Genomic DNA, 23364 nt, shown 5'->3' with positions numbered 1-23364 from the left:
TGCTATGACGCCGTGCGCTCCCTGCTGCCGGCACAGTACAGTAATACACTGGTATAGATCATACCAGTGTGTTACTGTATTGCGGCGGCAGCAGGGAGCACACGGCGTCATAGCAACCAGTGACGCCGTGCGCTCCTGCTCTCAGGAGCGATCCAGGCCGCGGTTCCACGGCCCGCACACGGCCGCGAACAACGGCCGTGTACATGGGGCCATAGTAAGTTGGATCTGCTTCCATCCTTTGGCAGGCTGTTCTATGCTGGAGAGGCAGGTGTGAAACCACATTTATAGTGCAGAGTTCACCAGATCCGGCACTGACTAGAAGGCTAGGGCTACACGGCTACACTGGTTGCAGCCAGGATCACTGAGTAGCGGTGATCCCGTAGAAATGCATGGGATCGCTGTGGAAGTTGCAAGAAATCCAACACGGCTGGAGTTCTTGCAACTGCCGCGCCGATCCCATGCATTTGTATGGGATCACTGCTACCCAGCGATCCTGGCCGCGACAGGTGTCGCTTTGTCTCCCTAACCTAATGGGGTCCGACAGAGATCCAGCTGCTACCTGGCAGATATGACAATCCGCCGGACAAAAACGCGTCCAGCATGGTGTCATAGATCCCAATTGTGATTATAATTTATTAACTGATGGTAAATAATGATTAACCACCTTAAATTAGTTAAATCTTTTATTAGTGGAAAGATTATATAATATAACTAACTAATTAAATTATCCATATCCAATAAACACAATAACTTAACCAACAACATAGTCCACGCGAAGAGTGACTTAACCCATACCGCCATAAAGCGAAGCTGTATGGCTAACATGCACCGAAGCCTACTTCAATCACATTTTGTAGGCCAACATTACATATATCTAGGCCAATATCGGCAAATATGGTATGTTCATTCTACTGTATGTCTAGCTGAGGAGGAGCAGAAAACTGCGCTGATGTGCAACATGGTTTTCAAATGATAGTTAAAGGGGTTATCCGACCCCTGAAATGCCCCCCCATATGCTTCGGCTCCTCACACACATCTGAAGCATGCATGGCCGCCGCTGCATCTCTCCATCACAGGGATGAAAACATCTGGCGTCAGGGGGATTGGGGGATTCCGCCAATAGCAGGAGGTGAGGGGACGAGCCACCCTAATGTCACCCGTGATGCTAGGGAGGTTCATTCATGTCATTGGCTGCCGAAAGCCCCCCGATGCCGGATGTTTTTATCCGCACAACAGGGAGATGCAGCTGCGCCCGTGCGGGCATTCGAAGCTACGCGGGTACCGATGAGCTAGGTAAGTTCATTGTGTGTGAGGGGCCTGGGCGTATGGGGGGCATTTCAGGTGTCGAATATCCCTTTTAACCGCGGTCCAGAGGCAGGCAGAGTGACGCATCTATGCGTCATCTCGCGAGACGCGAGATTTCCTGTGAACGCGCGCACACAGGCGCGTGCGTTCACAGGATCGGAAGGTAAGAGAGTGGATCTACAGCCTGCCAGCAGCGATCTTTCTCTGGCAGGCTGTAGATTTTTTTAACCCCTAACAGGTATATTAGACGCTGTTTTCATAACAGCATCTAATATACCTGCTACCTGGTCCTCTGGTGGTCCCTTTTGCTTGGATCGAACAGACACAGGCAGCTCAGTAAAGTAGCACCAAGCACCACACTACACCCCCCCCCCCTGGTCACTTAACCCCTGATCACCCCATATACACTCCCTGATCACCCCCCTGTCATTTATCACCCCCATTAGGCTCCATTCAGACATCCGTATGTGTTTTACGGATCCACGGATCGGATCCGCAAAACACATACGGACGTCTGAATGGAGCCTTACAGGGGGGTGATCAATGACAGGGGGGTGATCACCCCATATAGACTCCCTTATCACCCCCTGTCATTGATCACCCCCTGTAAGGCTCCATTCAGACGTCCGTATGTGTTTTACGGATCCACGGATCGGATCCGCAAAACACATACGGACGTCTGAATGGAGCCTTACAGGGGGGTGATCAATGACGGGGGGGGGGGGGGTGATCACCCCATATAGACTCCCTGATCACCCCCCTGTAAGGCTCCATTTAGAAATTTTTTGGGCATAAGTTAGCGGAAATTGATTTTTTTTAGTTTTTTCTTACAAAGTCTCATATTCCACTAACTTGTGTAGAAAAATAAAATCTCACATGAACTCACCATACCCCTCACGGAATCCAAATGCGTAAATTTTTTTTGACATTTAGATTCCAGACTTCTTCTCATGCTTTAGGGCCCCTAAAATGCCAGGGCAATATAAATACCCCACATGTGACTCCATTTCGGAAAGAAGACACCCCAAGGTATTCGCTGAGGGGCATATTGAGTCCATGAAAGATTTAACTTTTTGTCCCAAAGTAGCGGAAAGGGAGACTTTGTGAGAAAAAATAAATAAATAATCAATTTCCGCTAACTTGTGCCCCAAAAAAAAATCTTCTATGAACTCGCCATGCCCCTCATTGAATACTTTGGGGTGTCTTCTTTCCAAAATGGGGTCACATGTGGGGTATTTATACTGCCCTGGCTTTTTAGGGGCCCTAAAGCGTGAGAAGAAGTCTGGGATCCAAATGTCTAAAAATGCCCTCCTAAAAGGAATTTGGGCACCTTTGCGCATCTAGGCTGCAAAAAAGTGTCACACATCTGGTATCGCCGTGCTCAGGAGAAGTAGGGCAATGTGTTTTGGGGTGTCTTTTTACATATACCCATGCTGGGTGAGATAAATATCTTGGTCAAATGCCAACTTTGTATAAAAAAATGGGAAAAGTTGTCTTTTGCCGAGATATTTCTCTCACCCAGCATGGGTATATGTAAAATGACACCCCAAAACACATTGCCCAACTTCTCCTGAGTACGGCGATAGCACGTGTGTGTGACACTTTTTTTGCAGCCTAGGTGGGCAAAGGGGCACACATTCCAAAGAGCACCTTTCGGATTTCACAGGGCATTTTTTACACATTTTGATTTCAAACTACTTTGCACGCATTTGTGCCCCTAAAAAGCCAGGGCAGTATAACTACCCCACAAGTGACCCCATTTTGGAAAGAAGACACCCCAAGATATTTCGTGAGGGGCATGGCGAGTTCCTAGAATTTTTTTTTTTTGTCACAAGTTAGTGGAATATGAGACTTTGCAAGGAAAAAAAATTAAATCATCATTTTCCGCTAACTTGTGACAAAAAATAAAAAGTTCTATGAACTCACTATGCCAATCAGCAAATACCTCGGGGTGTCTACTTTCCGAAATGGGGTCATTTGTGGGGTTTTTCTACTGTCTGGGCATTGTAGAACCTCAGGAAACATGACAGGTGCTCAGAAAGTCAGAGCTGCTTCAAAAAGCGGAAATTCACATTTTTGTACCATAGTTTGTAAACGCTATAACTTTTACCCAAACCATTTTTTTTATCATGTAGAACAATAAATTTAGAGAAAAATTTATATATAGATGTCATTTTTAAAAAAAAAATTACAACAAAAAGTGAAAAATTTTTGCAAACATTTCGGTCAATTTTGATTAATATCAAAAAAAGTTAAAATGTCAGCAGCAATGACATACCACCAAATGAAAGCTCTATTAGTGAGAAGAAAAGGAGGTAAAATTCACTTGGGTGGTAAGTTGCATGACCGAGCAATAAACTGCGAAAGTAGTGTAGTGCCGAAGTGTAAAAAGTGGTCTGGTCATTAAGGGGGTTTAAGCTAGGGGGCTGAAGTGGTTAATGTCTGCTTGAATTCTGCCAGCAAAACTTTCTGATTTGCAGTAAGATGGAGCGTCACGGATACACCTTGGCCTGGCAGGATCTGCTATTTGTCATTATTATAATAACGATTATTAATGATCATCACTAAAGCCTCTTTTCAGTATTTTGCGGTCCGCAAAAAATACGGATGGCGTCCGTATGCATTCCATTTTTTGCGGAACGGAACAGCGGGCCCCTGATAGAACAGTACTATCCTTGTCCATTATGCGGACAATAAATAGGACATGTTCTATCTTTGAACTGAAAAACGGAAGGCATACGATGTACCTTCTTTTTGCGGATCCATACGGAATGCAAAAAACTGAACGGAATCAGGAAAAAAAACGTTTGTGTGCAAGAGGCCTAAATCTAAGTTAGAAAAAAATAATAGCAGATCCTATATGATTAATTGAAATCCTTTTAATCTTACAGCCATTTTTTCTGACTACTTATTAAATGCAATCGTTTCATCTGGACATGTATCTGACAATCCGGCTCATTAACCTTGTGGCCATGGATTTCCAATACACGACCAAGCGTCTACGAAGTTGTTTGCGCGGTTACCATTAAGCCTTGTTTATGTGACAGCTACAAACATTGGATTATTAGGAGAAAGCATGAATGGCCAGTTTAATGCAAACCGCTGTAGTAGATGCCCGCACACAGGGGGTTAACTGCTGGCCCAGCTCTCCCTCCCACAAGCCTTCTCCTCTTGCAAGACTGCCACCACTCCTCCTCCTGTTGTTTCACCGAGGAGGGAGGGGTGGAAGCGAGAGAGAGCAGGCAGGGGAGCTGAGGTTCACCCCCATCACATGTCCCCATCGCATGTGTGGAGTAGGGACCAGGAAGGCTGGCAGGCTGTGACAGTCGCCAGGGCACTGCTTGTCTTACACTGGAGAGACTGACGGTTCCAGCTCCAGCAGCTGGAAAGGAGCCGGATCCAGTCCGGGTTTTCTGTGTGTCCTGTAATCAGAAAGAAGTGGATAATGGTCGCTAGAGCTGCTCACAAGCCATGCTGGGCCACATAGCTGCAGCCAGCCGTGGATGTAGCTATATCCGGGTTCTGCGCTGGGAAAGTTTCCTCACGAAGTCCTGAAGCACCTGGAGGAGCATGCCCTTCAGCCGGACGCTGCATTGATCTTCGGGACGTTCTGCTGCTGTGATTTCTTCTTCTTCTTGCAGATTGTGGAGTGCTGCCGAGCATTGACTGAGATGTTGCAATGATCATGGCAGCGCAAGTGGTTTCAGCTGCTGCTCCGACCACCAATAAGGGGAAAAACCAGTCTCTTTCTGGGCTCAGTCAGGACCTAAACCCTGGAGGCACAGGATCTATACCTGGAGTAGGAGATGGGGCTCCCAACAACAACAACAATAATGTGGACCACCTCCACCACCACAACCTTCTTCACCATCACCACCACCTTCTCCATCATCATCACCACCACCATGAAGTGAACATGTCCAATGCCACTTCATTATCATCTAGTAATAATACGAACAATAATAACGGTGGCTCAGATGCAGGACTGAAGGATGGTAGAAGCCTGGCAGCCTCCCCTCAATATCATCCTATGGAGATGACTGCTGGTGTCCCCAATCACAAGTTGAAGAGCACTAATAGTGGGGACTATCATGCACCCATTGCTAACCCACTTCATCACCATGCCCATCACCATGCACCCCAGCATCTGCAGCAGCACCCTCCCCACCACCCCAGCCATCCGCCCCAGCAGCAGCCAGCACCGCCGAATAAAGGCAGCAGCCCTGGAGGAGGCAGCTGCAGTGAGGCATCAGACATGGAGAATCAGCAGTCTGCTGGAGGAGAAGAGGGCTGCAATAACACTGCTACAGCAGGGAAGGACCGGGGCGACCCCCAGCCCAGGAGGACGGGCAAGGCAGGAGAAGAGGATGAGCTGCAGGGAAAGATGATGGCTGGGGAGCCCATGGGCAGCCGGTATGAGCATACCATGCTGCCAGGGGGACAACAACTAGGAAGCAGCAATAATAACATTGGTGGCAGCGCTGGATCATCCTCCTCTTCATCATCATCATCATCATCATCATCATCCTCCTCTTCTTCCTCCTCCTCAGCTGAGTTTAATAATTATTATGGCAGTGCATCAGCAAACAGAGCAGGGCCTTGCTTTGATCAACATGGCAGACAACAAAGCCCTGGTATGGGCATGATGCACTCTGGATCTGTGGCCCCCAGCAGCAACATGGATCCCATACAGAACTCCCATGAAGGCTATGGCAGCAGCCAGTATGACCACTACCAGGGATACAGCAGGGCCGCTGCTGCAGGAGGAGGGGCGGGAGGCTATGGCAGCTCTGCCTCTTCATATGGGGTACTGAGCTCCCCAAGGCAGAGTACCTCCAGCACCCCAAATAACAGCAGCAGCATGATAGCGGAGAGGGGTGCCAACCATGGTAAAACACCCGGCGCTTCCAATGCGGGGAGCTTCCATCGCTATCAGGGACAAAACCAGCACCCTTCAGGGGCCACCCCTACTCTTAACCAGCTCCTGACATCCCCAAGCCCTATGATCAGGAGTTATGGAGGAAGCTATACTGACTACAGCACCCCCAGTGCCCCTCAACAACAGGCTTCAAGCACCCAGGGGAGTCAGCAACATCCAGGGGGCTTGGGGATGGGCAAAGACATGGGGTCCCAGTATGGAGCTGCAAACACAGGCTGGGGAGCACAACAAAGAAATCACCCAGCTATGAGCCCTGGCAGCACTGGACAAACCATCAGCAGATCCCAGGTAACCTGAAATCCTAGTATTGCTGGCAGTTTCTGGTAGGAGTGCTCCGCTGTCTCTCCATGTCCCACACACTTTCTTTCCTTATAAAGGGCTGCAGCCATTTCTCGGCTCCTGGGGGAGGTTGTGCAGCCTTGTCCTTGTTCTCCTCCTGAAGCCACACGAATGCCCCCTTGTATCTGGTGTGCCCGCTGTCCATTGTGTACCCTGTACATGCATTGGTGTGGTGTGTTATTTCTGCAGGATACGTGTCACATAAACCTCTTCCCTTGTCCTTCATATTCATTAATTTCCTGATGCAGCCTCCATTGTGTGCTGATACAATATGGACTAATAAGTCAGCTAATGCGTTCATCTTTGTGCCCAGTAATGTGTTGTTTATGAAGATGGCCTCCTGGTTGTAGATACCTTGGAGCTGGATGTGTGTGATATTGGTATAATGGGGTATATCGGTTGGTTAACCCCTGTGCAGTGATGTATTAACGGCCTTTGTAGGGGATTTAATAGGTTTGTGGGCGCGGACTGCTGCTCTGCTGCTTGCTGGCAGCTCCAGTCTACAGAGTGACTTGATCTCCTTTGCAAGGTTTGGAATTTGAATTGTGGAGGTAAACTGGCTGTAATAGTCTCCAGACAGCTGCCTCGGAGTTGACATCTAATCTGCCATCTGATTGGCTCCCCTCTCACCATTGGGCATTTAGCGGCGCTGATGTAAATAGAATTGCTGAACAGTGCAGTCACAAATAATAATAGCAGGGCGGCGACGTCTGCTCACACGGGCACCGCACACATGTTAAAGTACAGGATGAACATGTATGTGCCTCCATTCTAATCACATGGAAGGCAGAAATCTTCATGTGTGTGCCTGACCCCCGGGAATCCGTCACTTAACCCTTTGTATTTTCTTATGTATACGTAGCTTATTGAGATTAGGGTAAATAAATTCTCCAGAGTTTAATACAGGTTTATCAGTGGGATTTCTGCCTAGGGTGGGGTTTCGGGTGGAAAAGGCCTAGGGTTCTCATCGTAGGCTGCATTCTGTCTTTCATTCGGATGGGGTTAGCGTTTTTAGCTGTTATTCGCAACCATGGCTTTTTAGGAGCAGCAGAATTAACCCTTTTAATTTCAATGTCTTATTGCTGACTAAAGGCGTTTTGTGACCGTACAGCTGGAGGTTGTTGCGCCGTGGACGTAAATCTATTTTATTTTACATACAATGATCTTTTCAGCATAGGCTGCTTTTTTATGGCAATCCATGTGGTTGCTACATAGAGAGAAGCCTTTCAAAATGTAAGCGTTGTGTTTGGCGAATATATTGATCATTGCTAGTGTACATGTTCCTGGACCATATGAGCGCTATATAGGATCTCTACAGCCACTCGGTGTATACAGGCCAGAAGGGGGTTGGTCACCTGGTATAAAAGAACTTCCATTCACTAAACAGTGGAAGTTATCCTGGAATATAGCATAAATGAGAAATTCCGAGCATGTAGATCTACGAACACCACAATCGCGTGATCTTTTCCATTAATTTCCAGTCCAGCCCTCTTTTGTACGTTGGTGTTTTAAAGGATGATGAGTTTTAATGGGACGTATGATATATTGATACTTTGATTTAGATGATTAATTGTGCATTATTTATTTGCAAGAATCTGGATTACCAAGCTAAGAATAGCAATACGTATAATGTGAGTTGTGGGATTTATGTCTTTTCCACCTCCCCTGTGGCTTGCTGTTTTGTAGGTTTTCAGACAGGACAATGTGTGATGATGTTTTTTTTTTATACCACATAACATATGCAGTCAAGGCCTAGCAGATTTACAGTCCTTACACTAGAGAACTGCAGTTGTGCAGCAGTTTTGTCCTACGGTATATGACAGTATGGGACTGAGGTGTTTTTTAAGGCCTAATTCACACAGAGCAAAAAATAAATAAAAAATAATACACACTGGTACAAGGCATTAAGTCCATTTTTTACTTTGTCAGCTTCCAGTGTCAGCACATGGTTATTGATGATTTATTTTTATTTTTTTCCCTACGTCCTATATTGTTTTATTTTTTTAAATTTAAAGTACCGCTCATAATTAGTGATGAATCCACTTATTCCGTCAGTCGTGTTCAGCGGATCAGTCACATGGTTACGAGTCTGCTCCCATGAAGGTTTCAATTTGCGTTTTATTAACACAGGCTATTAGGCCATTGTCTCCGAATAGTTTCCATTTTGTTACTGCTAAAACAGATTTATATGCAGATTGAGGTGCATATTTCACTCATGTATGTAACTAGAATGGATGAAATTCAATATATTTCCACATGAAATCTGTGAAGCTAGGGTATGTTATCAATTATTTATTTATTTATTTTTTAAATAAAAACTAGGAGTGGACCCAAAAAGAGAAATAAGAGTTTAGGGTAGGGCTAGGCGACAACAAGTCACAGAAAAATCAGTGTGACTTATTTGTAACTTGCTGTCGTGCAACTATTTTACTGCTGTGATTTGGCTGTGAAAACGCAGGCAAGTCACGTGCCGTCCATGACTTGCATTAAAACCTATGAAGTAAACGTTGCTCACGACATGTGACTTGTGACACAAAATTCAGCATGTCTGGATTTTTTGCGACTGTCGCATCACAACACCATTTACAATCATTACTTAGTGTAGCCGAAACCTGAGAGTTTCCCTTTATACTTTTCTCTCTAGGATCCACAAAACTGCCCTCACCCCAGTTCTGTACATTTTGTTTTATCCATGCCGTAATTCTGCACATTTATTCGCCATGTCTGAAGAATATATTTGGTTTGTCTGGTGCCATGACTCACAATACAATGAAAATGCCTGTGGTCTTTAGGCTTTTTCTTTTTGCCTTTATATGTACATTATGCTACGCTGTAGAAAACTCAGTATCTCACTACAGTCTCTGACCTGTATTTCTCAGCATCCATTAGTTTCGGCCATGTATTTTTCATGCTTTTTGTCCTTTTTCACATTTTGCTTTTTGAGGCCTTTATGTTGCATTTGTTTTTCCATGTTTATTGCTTTTCTTTGATTTTATCCGTTCTGCTTTGTCTATATTTCTTCGGCCGAGTATGTGGGTGTTTTGCACTTTCTGTATCTGCATGTGTATACACATTTCACATATGCTGGATGTGTGCTTATTATTATTATTATTATTATTATTATTATTATTATTATTATTTTACTTTGTTCATCTCTCATACGTTCTGTTTTTATGTGTATGTTTACTCTTCCCTTTTCTTTTTCCAGTGTGCTTTTGTGCTGTGCATTTCTGGAGCTTCATTTACATAACAAAAAAACATTAATTGAGCTGCAAGTAAAAATGACCAGTGTTAAAATAAGGAAAAGCTTTGTATATGTGTGTGTGTGTGTGTGTGTGTGTATATGTGTGTGTGTGTGTGTGTGTATATATATATATATATATATATATATATATATAAAAAAAAATTGTATATATACTTTATTATAATGCAAGTTTTCAGATTACATGTATACTTGTATGTAATTTACATACGTTAGCATAAGTGTTCATGTCAATAACAGGTAGTCAAAATTAATGTTGACAAGATTTATCATCTTTAATTCCAACTATTCTATTTTGTGTGATATAAACGCAGATAAGGAGATTGATACCGCTATAGTGGGCCTTACCCAGGCTTAATGCTGATTTTATGTGGAATGACTGAATTATGAGTGACTGGGCATTTCTTCTTTAAGGCTGTGCCACTATATTTTTTACTCTTTAAGGGATTTTCTGGGAGTTTTATATTGAAGACCTATCCTCTGATGGGGGTCTGACACACGGGACCTCTGCCGATCAGCTGGCATCGGCACTCTCAGTAACACCACGTCTTTCTCTCTGATCATCAAGCACAGCACCATACATTGTATCGCAGATGTTCTTGGTATCACAGCTCAACCCCATTCACATTAATGGGGCTGAGATGTTCCGAGGCCATGTGACTGATAAACGTGACATTACAAGACCTAGGGAAGTCCACTGTGTTACCGCCTGGGTCATTGTGTTTTTCCCAAAAATGCTATGTGGGACATAAGTGCGTGAGCACTTATATATACAAATGTGTCCTTTTTTTTTTTTTTTTTTTTTTTTTTTTTTTTTTTTTCCAGATTCAAAATTTCTAATTATGGCTACCATCGTGGCAAAATGCAATTATGACATGTCTGACAGGAGCAGGTCCAGAGGATGGGCTTTCTCCTCTCTCAGCAATGGAACAACGTACAGTGAATGAACAGTTAGACACACTCTCCATTCGCTGCAGCACGTGTCAGGGTCACATTCATAAGATAGGATCAGGACCTGTGGCTATGCCATAATGTCCAGGTCCTTTAAAGAGGTCTTCTGGGAGTTTTACACTGATGACCTATCCTCTGGATCAATATCTGATCGGTGGGGGTCCGACACCCAGGACCCCTGCCTATCAGCTGTTTTGAGAAGGCATCGGTGCTGCACTAATATACTGAAATGGGGATTTCCAGAGCATAAACTACCAATGCCATCTGTGTTCTGTTACTGGTTTTACTGACCAGTAGACTTCAATGGGCATGTTTGGTCTACACCACGGACCAAAGTAGTGCATGTCGCTGTCATTTTTCCACTGACCCACGGTGTGTGGAAAAACAAGGGTGCATGAATAAACACTTTAAAATCAATGGAAACGTCTGTTGTCCTTGGAGAATCTGACGACACATGTCCATGAGTCACTGACTTGTGAATCCCTTATAATACAGTTTTTTGGGGGCTATAATGTATAGGGAGAAGCAAAAATAAAATCTTTGACATGAATTTCATGTTTAAAAAAATAAAACCTGTTAGGCCGGTTTCGGATGACCATGTTTGGGCCTTAAAGCATAGGGGAAGATTTATCAAACTGGTGTAAAGTAGAACTGGCTTAGTTGCCCATAGCAACCAATCGGATTCCACCTTTCATTTTTCACAGCTTCTTTGGAGCCAGTTCTAATTTACAGTAGTTTGATAAATCTCCCCCATAGTCCGTGTAAGAGACACATTTGCCAGACTAAGGCCTCATTCACACATACTGCTGTACAGTAACACTCCAATGACTCCCTGCACTCAGCAGGATGGCAGGCCGGGTGTCCTCGGACTGTGGTCCATGAAAATCCACGTATGTGTGAATGAGGCCTAACAGCAGCTCGGCCGATCCAAACTCACAGCATCATTAGATCATTGTGATGCAGTTAGTTGAGGTCAGGAAATGAGGCGATCGCACAGGCTCGACTGAAATTGGCGTAATAGGTGTATCATAGTGGTCCATGAGGCCTCTACTGTATCCCTGTATTCTTAAAGATTTCAACAACAAAATAATTCTTGGCGTGCTTCATTGTCCTTTATCTGTATGGAATGATTTTCTCCTAAAAGTATTGCTATGTTTGCACTAAATAATCGTGCAGCCTCCATACACTGCTGTACATGCCCCATTCCGTTATTCATTCCGTCATAATGGAAGTCTATGGGCTGCAAAATGGATCCGCCTGCATAACTGAAACGGGACTGATCCATTTTGCAAAATTGGCTTGGCTTTGTAGTGATTATTGCCATAATGAAAATTAGAACTGTACCTATCAAGTTGGGCTTCATTCTGTATATTATGTGATATAGGAACTGGCAGGAAAAAAATAGAAGTTTGAGCCCCCTCCCCGTGCAGTGATACAGATTCCTAATCTTTCCCATTTGCTTTTCCATCGCCTCCTGACCTTTTGTAGATGCATAAGCTATGGATATTTCTCTGAATATTGCACAGAAATAGGTGCACATAAATTTCCTCTTTCATCTGCAAAGCCAAAAATAGTGAGCTTTTCCTTTTCTTCTTCATGGATTTTCCGATTTATTTATTTTTACGGAAGCTGTTCCAGTCTTAACCTCTTCCACTGGATTGCTGTGACCTTCACATATGCAGATTAGCCATGTGTCTCTTTGAATTGAAAGTAGCTGCCTCAGGAAGAGAGAGGGTTTTTTTTTTTTTTTTTTTCCCTTTCCTTTTATTCCACTGCGAATCTGACAGCCATTCATCCCTGACCTGGGCAGAGGTAATAAAAGGAAATTGGATTCAAATGGAATGCATACAGATAATACTGGAGAATGCGAGCTTCGGGAGCAGCAGCACCCCATCTGGATCTACACAGAAAAGAAAGATCTCAATTTAGAATACTAACCAGCAGCTTCATTTTTACATTAAACCCTTCATAGCTGGAGACCTAGACAGTAGTAGTATATTTTTTTTATTTTCATTTTTTTTTTTTCCAAAGATTTTAAGATTTGTATGGAAAGTTTCAATTTTTCTTAATGAGTGCTGGGTATTTTTTTTCTCCGTTTTTTTATGTTTTTGTTTTTATTATGCAAACTTCTAAAACGCTAATATTATAAAGGTGGGTTCACAAGTTTTTACCATCCATAACATATACAAAAAAAAAAGTATGTTTACAGATGCCTTACAATAATATCTATCACCATAGAGATCCATTGTAAAAAAACAAACAAAAAAAAACCTTAAGCTGCATTCACACGACTGTATGATGCCCTTTTGGTATGCATATTAGGCTACTTTCACACTAGCGTTCATAGGTCCGTTCGTGAGCTCCGTTTGAAGGAGCTCACGAGCGGACCCGAACGCCTCCGCCCAGCCCTGATGCAGTCTGAATGGAGCGGATCCGCTCAGACTGCATCAGTCTGGCGGTGTTCAGCCTCCGCTCCGCTCGGTCAGGCAGACAGCTGAACGCTGCTTGCAGCGTTCAGCTGTCCGCCTGGCCGTGCGGAGGCGAGCCGATCCGTTCAGACTTACAATGTAAGTCAATGGGAACGGATCCGCTTGAAGATGTCACCATATGGCTCAATCTTCAAGCGGATCCGTCCCCCATTGACTTTACATTGAAAGTCTGAACGGATCCGCTCAGGCATCTTGCGCACTTAGAAATTTTTCTAAGTTATTAATGCAGACGGATCCGTACTGAACGGAGCCTCCGTCTGCATTAATATGATCGGATCCGTTCAGAACGGATCCGATCAAGCGCTAGTGTGAAAGTAGCCTTATTATTATTTTTTAATTTTTTTTGCGGATCCTTTTGTAACAATGCCTATCCTTAGGACATGCTCTATTTTTTTGCAGGGCTACCGAACGGACATATGGTGCCCACAGCACACTGTGTGCTGTCTGCATTTTTTGCAGACCCATTGAAATGAATGGGTCCTCATCCAATTCACAAAAAAAAAAAAACTGACACGGAAACAAAATACGTTCCTGTGCATGTAGCATAACGTAAACGTTTCTTACAAAAATGTATTTTTTTTATTGTGTATTTTTTATTTTTTTTTTTGCATATACCATACATTAAACAGCAGAAAAGTGATGTGAACCTGTCACTGCTATATTTATGTATAAGTTGTATGCCAGATGTTTGTTCTTTGATCTGTCCAAAGAGCATAACCCCTCCGCCCCCCCTCCCCCCAAAAATAAAACAAAAAAAACGGATCCTTTATTTTGTCAGTTCCATAAGAGATGAGTTGTTTTTGACGGTGGAAAATTCTTTGCAAGACAAATATTCTTTCTAAAGATCCTTTTAAGACTCGGACAGATGCCAATAGTGACCGAATGTATACTCTAAAGGCCCTGATTATAAGGGACGATCATTCATATGAATGCTTGTTTCCCATTATTGGCCTGTGTAAATGTACTGCCGACGGACAAGCAAATGGTTGTCTGTTGGGTGAGAGTATCTTTCATGTGGCATAAAACCATTGTTTGCTGGCAGCAGATTGCCCTGTTTAAACAGGGATGTGCTGTCTTCAAATAATGAATCTGTATAGTGACGAGAAGTTACAGCAGCAACTGCTCTGCTCTATACATATAGAACCTCTTCTAGTGATTCTGAAAGGGTCAGTAATGTTTGTCAACCAATGGATTGAGATCTTCTGGTAGACCACTAACTGGAGTAGATCACAGTGGCTGAAAGGGAATGTGTCTTCGGAAAATGATCTATTGTTTAAATCATCATTTTTATGTTAAACATATTTTTTTGAATTTTTGGTGTTTTTTTTTATTTTTTTTTTTTATTTGTCATATTTAAAAAAATGACCACTAGGCCTACAATATGTTAGGACAGGAGGGAACCCCATTAACTTCAATGATGGAGTTTTCTAGGCATGTTCTGTCACCTGTGCAGAGGTCAGGAGGGAGCTGATAAAATATATCACCTATTGTGAATCTTGGATCCTGTGTTATCTATAGAGGTGTTATCTGTCATTGTAATTCTGCCTGTGGTTATAATGATAATGGCTACTGAAGTGTTATCTGTACAGAACAGGAAATCATGACTAGCATTGAGCGAATTGGATTTGGACTGTTCTAGCTGAACCTGATTCATTTTAAAACTTTGTTTATAATATGCGCTCCATACCGCAGTAAAGTGTATGGGCTCCACTGAGACCTTCGTCTTCTAGCCACAAGTAACGTGAGAATTGTTTAGTCTCGTGTCTGTGACGATACAGTTCACTTCTGCGCATACATTATGGTTTCAAAATCCGAAGCTGAACTCGTTAATGCGGCACAAACCCAAGTTTGGCTTTGGATTTTGAAACCATGATGTGTGCGCAGAACCGAACTGTATGGTCACAGACACAAGACTAAGCGAGTCTCAGCAGAGCCCATACATTTTACTGCGGTACGAAACGCATATTATAAACAAAGTTTTGAAACAAATCGGGTTCAGATAGAGCAGTCCAAACCAGATTCGCTCACACTTAAGTCATTGTGAGCCAAAACCAGTAGTGAAGCCTACTCAGGTATAATGGGAAGATCTGCACCTATTCTGTGTTTTTACCTGCACCTAGTTTTGGTCACAAGGGCTGGTTCAGATGGCCGTAAGTGTTTTGCGGATAAGCAAAACACAGATGCCGCCCGTGATCGCTCCACATTTTGTGGAATGCAAATGGTTAAAGCTATGTAGAAATGCCTATTCTTGTCCATGGAAGGGAACTACGGATGCGGACAGTGCTGGCTGCATCTTCTACGGCCCTATTTAAATTAATGGGTCCGTACCTGTTCCACAAAATTGCGCAACTGATGCAGACCCGTACTTATGGCCATCTGAATAAGCCCTAACTGATGCTAATAACTTACTAAATAAGGCCTCTTTCACACGCACGTAAGGGCTCCGGGCTCGTGCTGCGGACCACAAATTGCGTTAAGCAATGCAGAGGCACCGACCATGGGGCATCCACATGCGGATCGCAGACCCATTGACTTGAATGGGGTCCTCGATCCGTCCTTTCCGCAAAAACATGGAACAAGTTCCATCTTTTTGCGGAATGGAAGTGCGGAACACCACACAAGCAATCCGTAGAGTTCCGTGCTTCCGTTTCGTTCCGCATCACATCTCCGGATTTGCAGACCCATTCAATTGAACGGGTACGCATCCGTGATGTGGAATGCACGCGGCTTGTGAGCCGTGTATTGCGGAACCACCTTATGCGGCCCACAGCACGGGCACGGAGCCCTTACGTTCGTGTGAAAGAGGGCTAATGGTGAGTTCACACACAGTTTATGTTACATTCTTCTGATCCGCGGGAGTTTCTTTCCGTCTAAAATAATGGATCTCTGATGGAAATGGCTCTAACTGATGCCAAATGTGCATAACTGCTCAGGATCCTTTTATTTTTTGTTTCTTTAAATCAGTTTTTTTCTTTATTTTTCTGCTCTTGTGACGTATCGGAAGAACAGAAAATAAACTGTGATATGTAATCTATGTGATGCCCTAACTGAAGTGTGAACTTGGCTTTAGGGTGGCTGCACATGGCGTTGATTTATGTGCAGAAAATTTGCATGAAATTTGCACCAAAATTAGCACTACCTATTGTATTATTTTTTTTTTTTGTGTGGACTTTTCTCAGCCTTCGCACTTCAATTGAAAAGGGTAAAATCCGCACAGCAGGTCGGTTTCCGAACCTAAGAAAAAAGGAAAGCATGCGTGAGGTGTCTAATCTCATACACTTTGCTGGTACTGTATTACACTGCGGATTTTTGGGCACAGAAAAAATTTACGTAATCCGCATTGTGTGCAGACGGCCTTAAAGGTTGACTACCCTATATGAAACCTTTTTGTTTTCAGGGGCAACAATAATGGCTTGAAATATAGTATACTGGATCGTTAAATGGATCTAGAACACTGAGAGAAAATGTGTTCAGCTTAACAAAATAGGTAATGGAGTAAAAACTGACTTGAAATGGTTTTGCATGTAAATCTTATTGTTGTGACACTCCTTCTCAAAAATTATGACAGCAAGGCAATGACAGCTGACTACCTCCTGAGAATCAATCAGGCAATTAATCTCCTAAAATGAAATGCTGATTATACAAAGCTTCACTTGAGAGGCCCAGTGATTAGAATCAATTTAATTGTTTCAGGTGGGACCTGATTAATAACCTTAAATATGGAAGATGCACATCTAGCATCAGACTTCAACACCTCAGGGTGTGATCATATGCATCGGTTTTGTGATATTATTATATATATATATTTTTTTTTTAGGCTTTATTGAAGTAGTGGTTCTGAACTTTCAAGAAATGGCCACTGTTGTAAGGCAGCCCTGGGCTCTATCCTGCATGCTCAGTTTGGGGAGCGCAGGGTATTCTTGCGGAATTCCGGTGGGCAGAGACTCCCGGAGGGAGAGAGGACTCTCGTTCTGGTAGGGGGCGTTGAGTACGTTGTGATGTCGTTGCGCTGCGGCGTCTCACGAGCACGGACATCATGACGTCATGGACGTTCCTTTAGAAGGCAGGGAAATTTAAATGGAAGCCGTATCCAGGGAGCAGCGACACGTGCTGTTCCCTTTCCTGCGATGTCTGCTCCTACTGACCCAGATTCCGCCGCAAGCCTCTGGATGTGGCCGCAAGCACCATCAACCCGATAAGCCGCCTCTTCTGACTTGGGCAGATATTGGTGTATGGGTGATGTTATGCCTGTTATCCACCTTGGGTGCCTTGGAAGTTTTCTGAACCCCATTTATTTGTTAAAATTTCATAGGGTAGAGACACCTGGATCTGATTCTAGTCGCAAAAAATGCGCTATCTGAAAAAAGTCGTTTTATATCTAAAGCCAAGAAATCACTTTGCCCCAAATGTGCTAAAAAAGGGGTGGCTGAAGAATCTCCTTCCTTCTTAGACTCCATGCAGAGTATGATTCGTGAAAAGGTTAATGCTGCAGTGGAGTCTAGGTTACCTCCCTCTTCGCCGCAAGCCTCTACGTCTCAAAAACCCCATGCTTCCGACATAGACTGATTCATTTGACAATGGCCAGGGGAGACTATTGTTTATTCCCGGAAGACAGATAGTCTCTTAAAAACTATAAGGCCTCTTTCACACAGGCGAGTTTTCTGCGCGGGTGCAATGCGTGAAGTGAATGCATTGCACCCGCACTGAATCCGGACGCACATCACTTGTGCGTTGCGTGAAAATCGCAGCATGCTCTATATTGTGCGTTTTTCACTCAACACAGGCCCCATAGAAGTGAATGGGGCTGCGTGACAATCGCAAGCGATTTTTCACGCATGGTTGCTAGCTGACTATCTTTATTATTTTCCCTTATAACATGGTTATAAGGTAAAATAATAGCATTCTTAATACAGAATACTAAGTAAATTAGGGATGGAGGGGTTAAAAAATAAAATTATAATAATTAAACTCGCCACATCCATTTGTTTGCGTAGCCCGGCTTCTCTTCTTTCTTCTTCTTTGAGGACCTGGGAGAAAAGGACCTTTTGGAGACATCACTGCGCTCACCACATGGTCCATCACCATGGTGATGGACCGTGTGATGAGCACAATGATGTCACCAAGGGTCCTTTTTCTCCCAGGTCCTCAAAGAAGAAGGAAGAGAAGCTGGGCTGCGCGAACAAGTGGATGACGTGAGTTAAATTTTATTTTATTTTTTTAACCCCTCCATCCCTAATTTACTTTGCATTCTGTATTAAGAATGCTATTATTTTCCCTTATAACCATGTTATAAGGGAAAATAATAAAATTTACACAACACCTAACCTTCTTCACAGAAGTTTGGGTCTTGGTACCAAACATGCTGATTTTTCTCACGCGCGCGCGCAAAACACATTAAAACACTTTGCACTCGCACTGAAAAATCGTGCATTTTCCCGCGACGCATCCTATCTGGACCTCACACGCGATGCCTGTGTGAAAGAGGCCTAAGAGCACCTATGCAACTGGAGGAGTCTAAAGAAAGCCGCTCCATCCAGGATCAGATGTTTCAAGGTCTAGGAGAAAGGAAAAAAGCGTGTCTTTCCTAGCCATAATAATGTCAAGTCCCTAATCTTGAGGGAGAGGAAGGATCCCGAAAAGAGAACTCCAATTACAAACACTTTCAAAAGGAAGTATCAGTTTTTGGACTCTGACTCAAATCTTTGGGATAAAACTCCAAAGATTGATGCTCCAGTGGCACGGATATCCCAAAAATCCTCTCTCCCATTTGACATGGTATTACTCTGTGATCCGATAGATAAGAAGTGTGAGACCTTACTAAAAAAAGGCTTGGGAAGTAAATACAGCTATGTTCAGACCAAGCATTGCATCGACCTGTACCGCCAGATCCCTATCAGTATGGCTCAGTCAGCTAGAGGATCATCTTGGAGCATGAGCCCCAAGAGAAGAAATTTGGGCCTCTTTGCCAATGCTTAAATGGGCCTCAAATTTTCTGGTCGACGCCTCGGCAGATTTAGTCAGGTTGTCAGCAAGTTCAACTGCTATTTCTAATGCTACCCCCCCCCGGCTGTATGGCTCTGATCTTGGTCGGGAAATGCTGGTTCAAAAAACCTGCTACGTTCCATCCCTTGTGCAAGAGATAAGCTTTTTGGGTCAGTATTGGATGATGTTTTAGAGCCGGCCTCTGAAAAGAAAAAAGCCAGGGGGATCCTTCAGGCTTATTATAAATCTAAGTCTGAACAAGTGCCTATCTTACAAAAAGTTCAAGAAGGAGACCATCAAATCAACAATAAATCTGCTTCCTCAACATTGTTACATGATGACAATAGATTTGCAGGACGCATACTACCATGTACCCATTTTCAAAGATCATCAAAAATTTCTCAGGATAGCAGTATTTATGGGAGGTCGCCTCTGTCACTTTCAATTTCAAGAGCTCCTCTTTGGCCTGTCATCAGCTCCCAGAATTTTCACGACAGTAGTGGCAGAAATAACTATTTGTCTTCATCTACAGGGTGTTATTATTGTGCCGTACTTAGACGACTTCCTATTAGCTGCAGAAAAAGAGGATCAGCTTCTGGTACATCTAGACCTTGTTCAAAAGACCTTCACGGATCTGGGATGGATCTTGAATGTCAAAAAATCCAACCTCGTTCCGGCTCAGCAAAATGTCTTTTTAGGGGTTCTTCTCGACTCTTGCTTACTAATGTCCTTCCTTCCAGAAGAGAAGCGCTCGTCCCTTCAACTAAAGGAAAATCAGTTTTGCAGTCTAAGATCCACTACCATCAGAATCATGGAAATTCTGACATCCTCCATCCCTGCACAAAGCCACACGAAAATTCTGCAAACCTTTCTTCTAGCATCTTGGGATGGCAACAGAATCTCTCTGGACAAGAAAGTTTCAATTTCCACTGTTTGTAAAACGTTCCCTGGCTTGGTGGAGGATAAGAAGAAATGTGCAGACAGGTGTCTTCTGGCATCAAGAAAATCTTCTAATGGTGTCTACAGATGCCAGCAGTCGAGGCTGGGGTGGGCCATGCGGGGGACCATAAAACCCAAGAGAGCTCAGAGCAGTCTACGAACTAGCCCTTCACTCAAGAACCTCTGTCGATCATATCAAAATTCTGTCGGACAATATGACGACAGTTGCTTATTTAAACCGGCAAGGAGGTACCCGGAGCAGATCTCTGGCAGCAACATCAAGGGATATCATTCTTTTTCTAACGACCATGCATTTAAAAGGAAACGGCAATATGGTGGCTGACTTCCTCAGTCGTCAAACTCTAAAAGAGGGAGAATGGATTTTACATGCCAATGTCTTTCTTCAGATTGCCAAGATGCAGGGTATTCCGCAAGAACAGGAAAGTAGAAAGATTCTGTTCCCTGCCATCACCTCCCCCCCCCCCCCCCCAAGCGGTGCAGAGGGTTTTTTCTCCCAGGCTGTGCGCTGCGATTGGCCAGCACTACAGCCTAGGAGGAGGAGACGCCCAGCAGAACAAGGGCAGTCTCCGCCTACTATAACTTACTGAGCGAAGATACCGGAGGACATAACGGGAGAACGGAGCGGTGCCCAGGGATAATAGTAAGTGCAGTGAGATCCCTGGGTGCGGCTGTATATGTCAGGATACTTAGTTTACAATGTTTTTCCAGGTGAAAGGTCCTCTTTAAGCCACCCACCCTTAAATTTCAGATCTCGGCTTAACAGTTTTTCTAGACACAAATCTTTCTGATCATCCTCTAATCAGACTGTTCATCATGGGAGCAATCAGAGATTCCCCCAGATTACACTCTACCATTCCACCTTGGAACTTGAACTTACTCCTCACGGCATCACGGCACTGATGGACTTTTTGAACCTATTGAGGATATTTCTCTCAAACTCGTGACCTTTAAAGACTACCTTCCTCCTGGCCATAACAATGGCAAGAAGGGTGGGAGAGATACAGGCCTTCTCTTGCTGTCCTCCTTATCTTAGGATCCTAGACAACAGGATAATCTACCAAAGATAGTAGTATCCAGATTTCACTGTAGTCAGGAAATTTTAATTTTACCATCATTCTGTCCGTCACCTTCGACAGACCTGGAGAGGCGCTTTCATAACCTGGATGTAAGATGTTGTGTGCTTGCCTACTTACAAATCTGGAGAGAAGATAGAAAATCGGATCACCTCCTCCTTCAATTTCAGGGGCCTAACAAAGGTCAGGCAGCCAGTAAAGCCACCATTGCAAGGTGGATGAAGCAGGCAATTTCTCTTTTGTTATGCTCAAAAGAACCTAGATCCTCCGAAGGGACTCGGGGCCTATTCAACACGGACTATGTCGGCCTCTTGGGTCGAAAATGCGGCCATCTTGATTGCACATATTTGCAAAGCAGCTGTGTGGGCAAATCCAATGACTTTCTTCAACCATTACAAATTACATGTCATGCATAATCAGAGTTTAGCCTTTGGGCGCTGAATTCTTTCTGCCATAATTTTGTTCTTGCATCAGCACCGTGTACTTTCTTATTTACTGATTAGGTAAGGGGAGGAGGCCCCTTTTTAAAGTTTAAGCTTCCATGTTTTTTCCTGTCCTGGGGCGGGGAGCACCCTCCTGTCGCTACCGTTGGGGGAGGCTATTGGAAAATCCAATTATCGGTAAGAGTAATTAACCCTTAAAATTGTTAAGGTGGGTGGCTTGAGCATACATTTCCTGTGCAGTAGAACGCTCTGTATACAGTCGAGGCCAAAAGTTTTGAGAATGACACAAATATTAGTTTTCACAAAGTTTGCTGCTAAACTGCTTTTAGATCTTTTGTTTCAGTTGTTTCTGTGATGTAGTGAAATATAATTACACGCACTTCATTCGTTTAAAAGGCTTTTATCAACAATTACATGACATTTATGCAAAGAGTCAGTATTTGCAGTGTTGGCCCTTCTTTTTAAGGACCTCTGCAATTCGACTGGGCATGCTCTCAATAAACTTCTGGGCCAATTCCTGACTGATGGCAACCCATTCTTTCATAATCACTTCTTGGAGTTTGTCAGAGTTAGTGGGTTTTGGTTTGTCCACCCGCCTCTTGAGGATTGACCACAAGTTCTCAATGGGATTAAGGTCCGGGGAGTTTCCAGCCCGTGGACCCAAAATGTCAACGTTTTAGTCCCCAAGCCACTTGGTTATCACTTTTGCCTTATGGCACGGTGCTCCATCGTGCTGGAAAATGCATTGTTCTTCACCAAATTGTTGTTGGATTGTTGGAAGAATTTGCTGTTGGAGGGTGTTTTGGTACCATTCTTTATTCATGGCTGTGTTTATGGGCAAAATTGTGAGTGAGCCCACTCCCTTGGATGAGAAGCAATCCCACACATGAATGGTCTCAGGATGCTTTACTGTTGGCATGACACAGGACTGATGGTAGCGCTCACCTTTTCTTCTCCGGACAAGCCTTTTTCCTGATGCCCCAAACAATCGGCAAGAGGCTTCATCAGAGAATATGACTTTGCCCCAGTCCTCAGCAGTCCATTCACCATATTTTCTGCAGAAGATCAATCTGTCCCTGATGGGTTTTTTTTTGGAGAGAAGTGGCTTCTTTGCTGCCCTTCTTGACACCAGGCCATCTTCCAAAAGTCTTTGCCTCACTGTGCGTGCAGATGCGCTCACACCTGCCTGCTGCCATTCCTGAGCAAGCTCTGCACTGGTGGCACTCCGATCCCACAGCTGAATCCTCTTTAGGAGACTATCCTGGCGCTTGCTGAACTTTCTTGGACGCCCTGAAGCCTTCTTAACAAGAATTGAACCTCTTTCCTTGAAGTTCTTGATAATCCTATAAATTGTTGATTGAGGTGCAATCTTAGTAGCCACAATATCCTTGCCTGTAAAGCCTTTTTTATGCAACGCAATGATGGCTGCACATGCGTTTCTTTGCAGGTCACCATGGTTACCAATGGAAGAACAATGATTTCAAGCATCACCCTCCTTTTAACAGGTCAAGTCTGCCATTTTAACCCAATCAGCCTGACATAATGATCTCCAGCCTTGTGCTCGTCAACATTCTCACCGGAGTTAACAAGACGATTGCTGAAATGATCTCAGCAGGTCCTT

The 23364-nt window shown here is 43.8% G+C and overlaps 1 protein-coding gene across 6 annotated transcripts in view; it reads left to right on the top strand.

The window, feature by feature from the left end:
* The first annotated feature begins 4504 nt into the window (after positions 1 to 4504).
* The window catches only part of ARID1B (AT-rich interaction domain 1B), a 645879-nt gene continuing 627019 nt past the window's right edge, over positions 4505 to 23364 (top strand). For 5 of the 6 annotated variants that reach the window (XM_044289093.1, XM_044289092.1, XM_044289095.1 and 2 more), the window contains exon 1: positions 4505 to 6532. In XM_044289093.1, the coding sequence (XP_044145028.1) occupies positions 4985 to 6532 (1548 nt within the window). In that variant the 5' untranslated portion in view covers positions 4505 to 4984. The remainder of the gene's footprint in view (positions 6533 to 23364) is intronic. The other variant, XM_044289096.1, reaches the window with a different exon arrangement.

Source organism: Bufo gargarizans, chromosome 4, assembly GCF_014858855.1.
Source record: "Bufo gargarizans isolate SCDJY-AF-19 chromosome 4, ASM1485885v1, whole genome shotgun sequence".
Classification (NCBI taxonomy): domain Eukaryota; kingdom Metazoa; phylum Chordata; class Amphibia; order Anura; family Bufonidae; genus Bufo; species Bufo gargarizans.
Note: the sequence above shows the minus strand (reverse complement) of the source record. Positions and strands in the feature narration are given on the sequence as shown.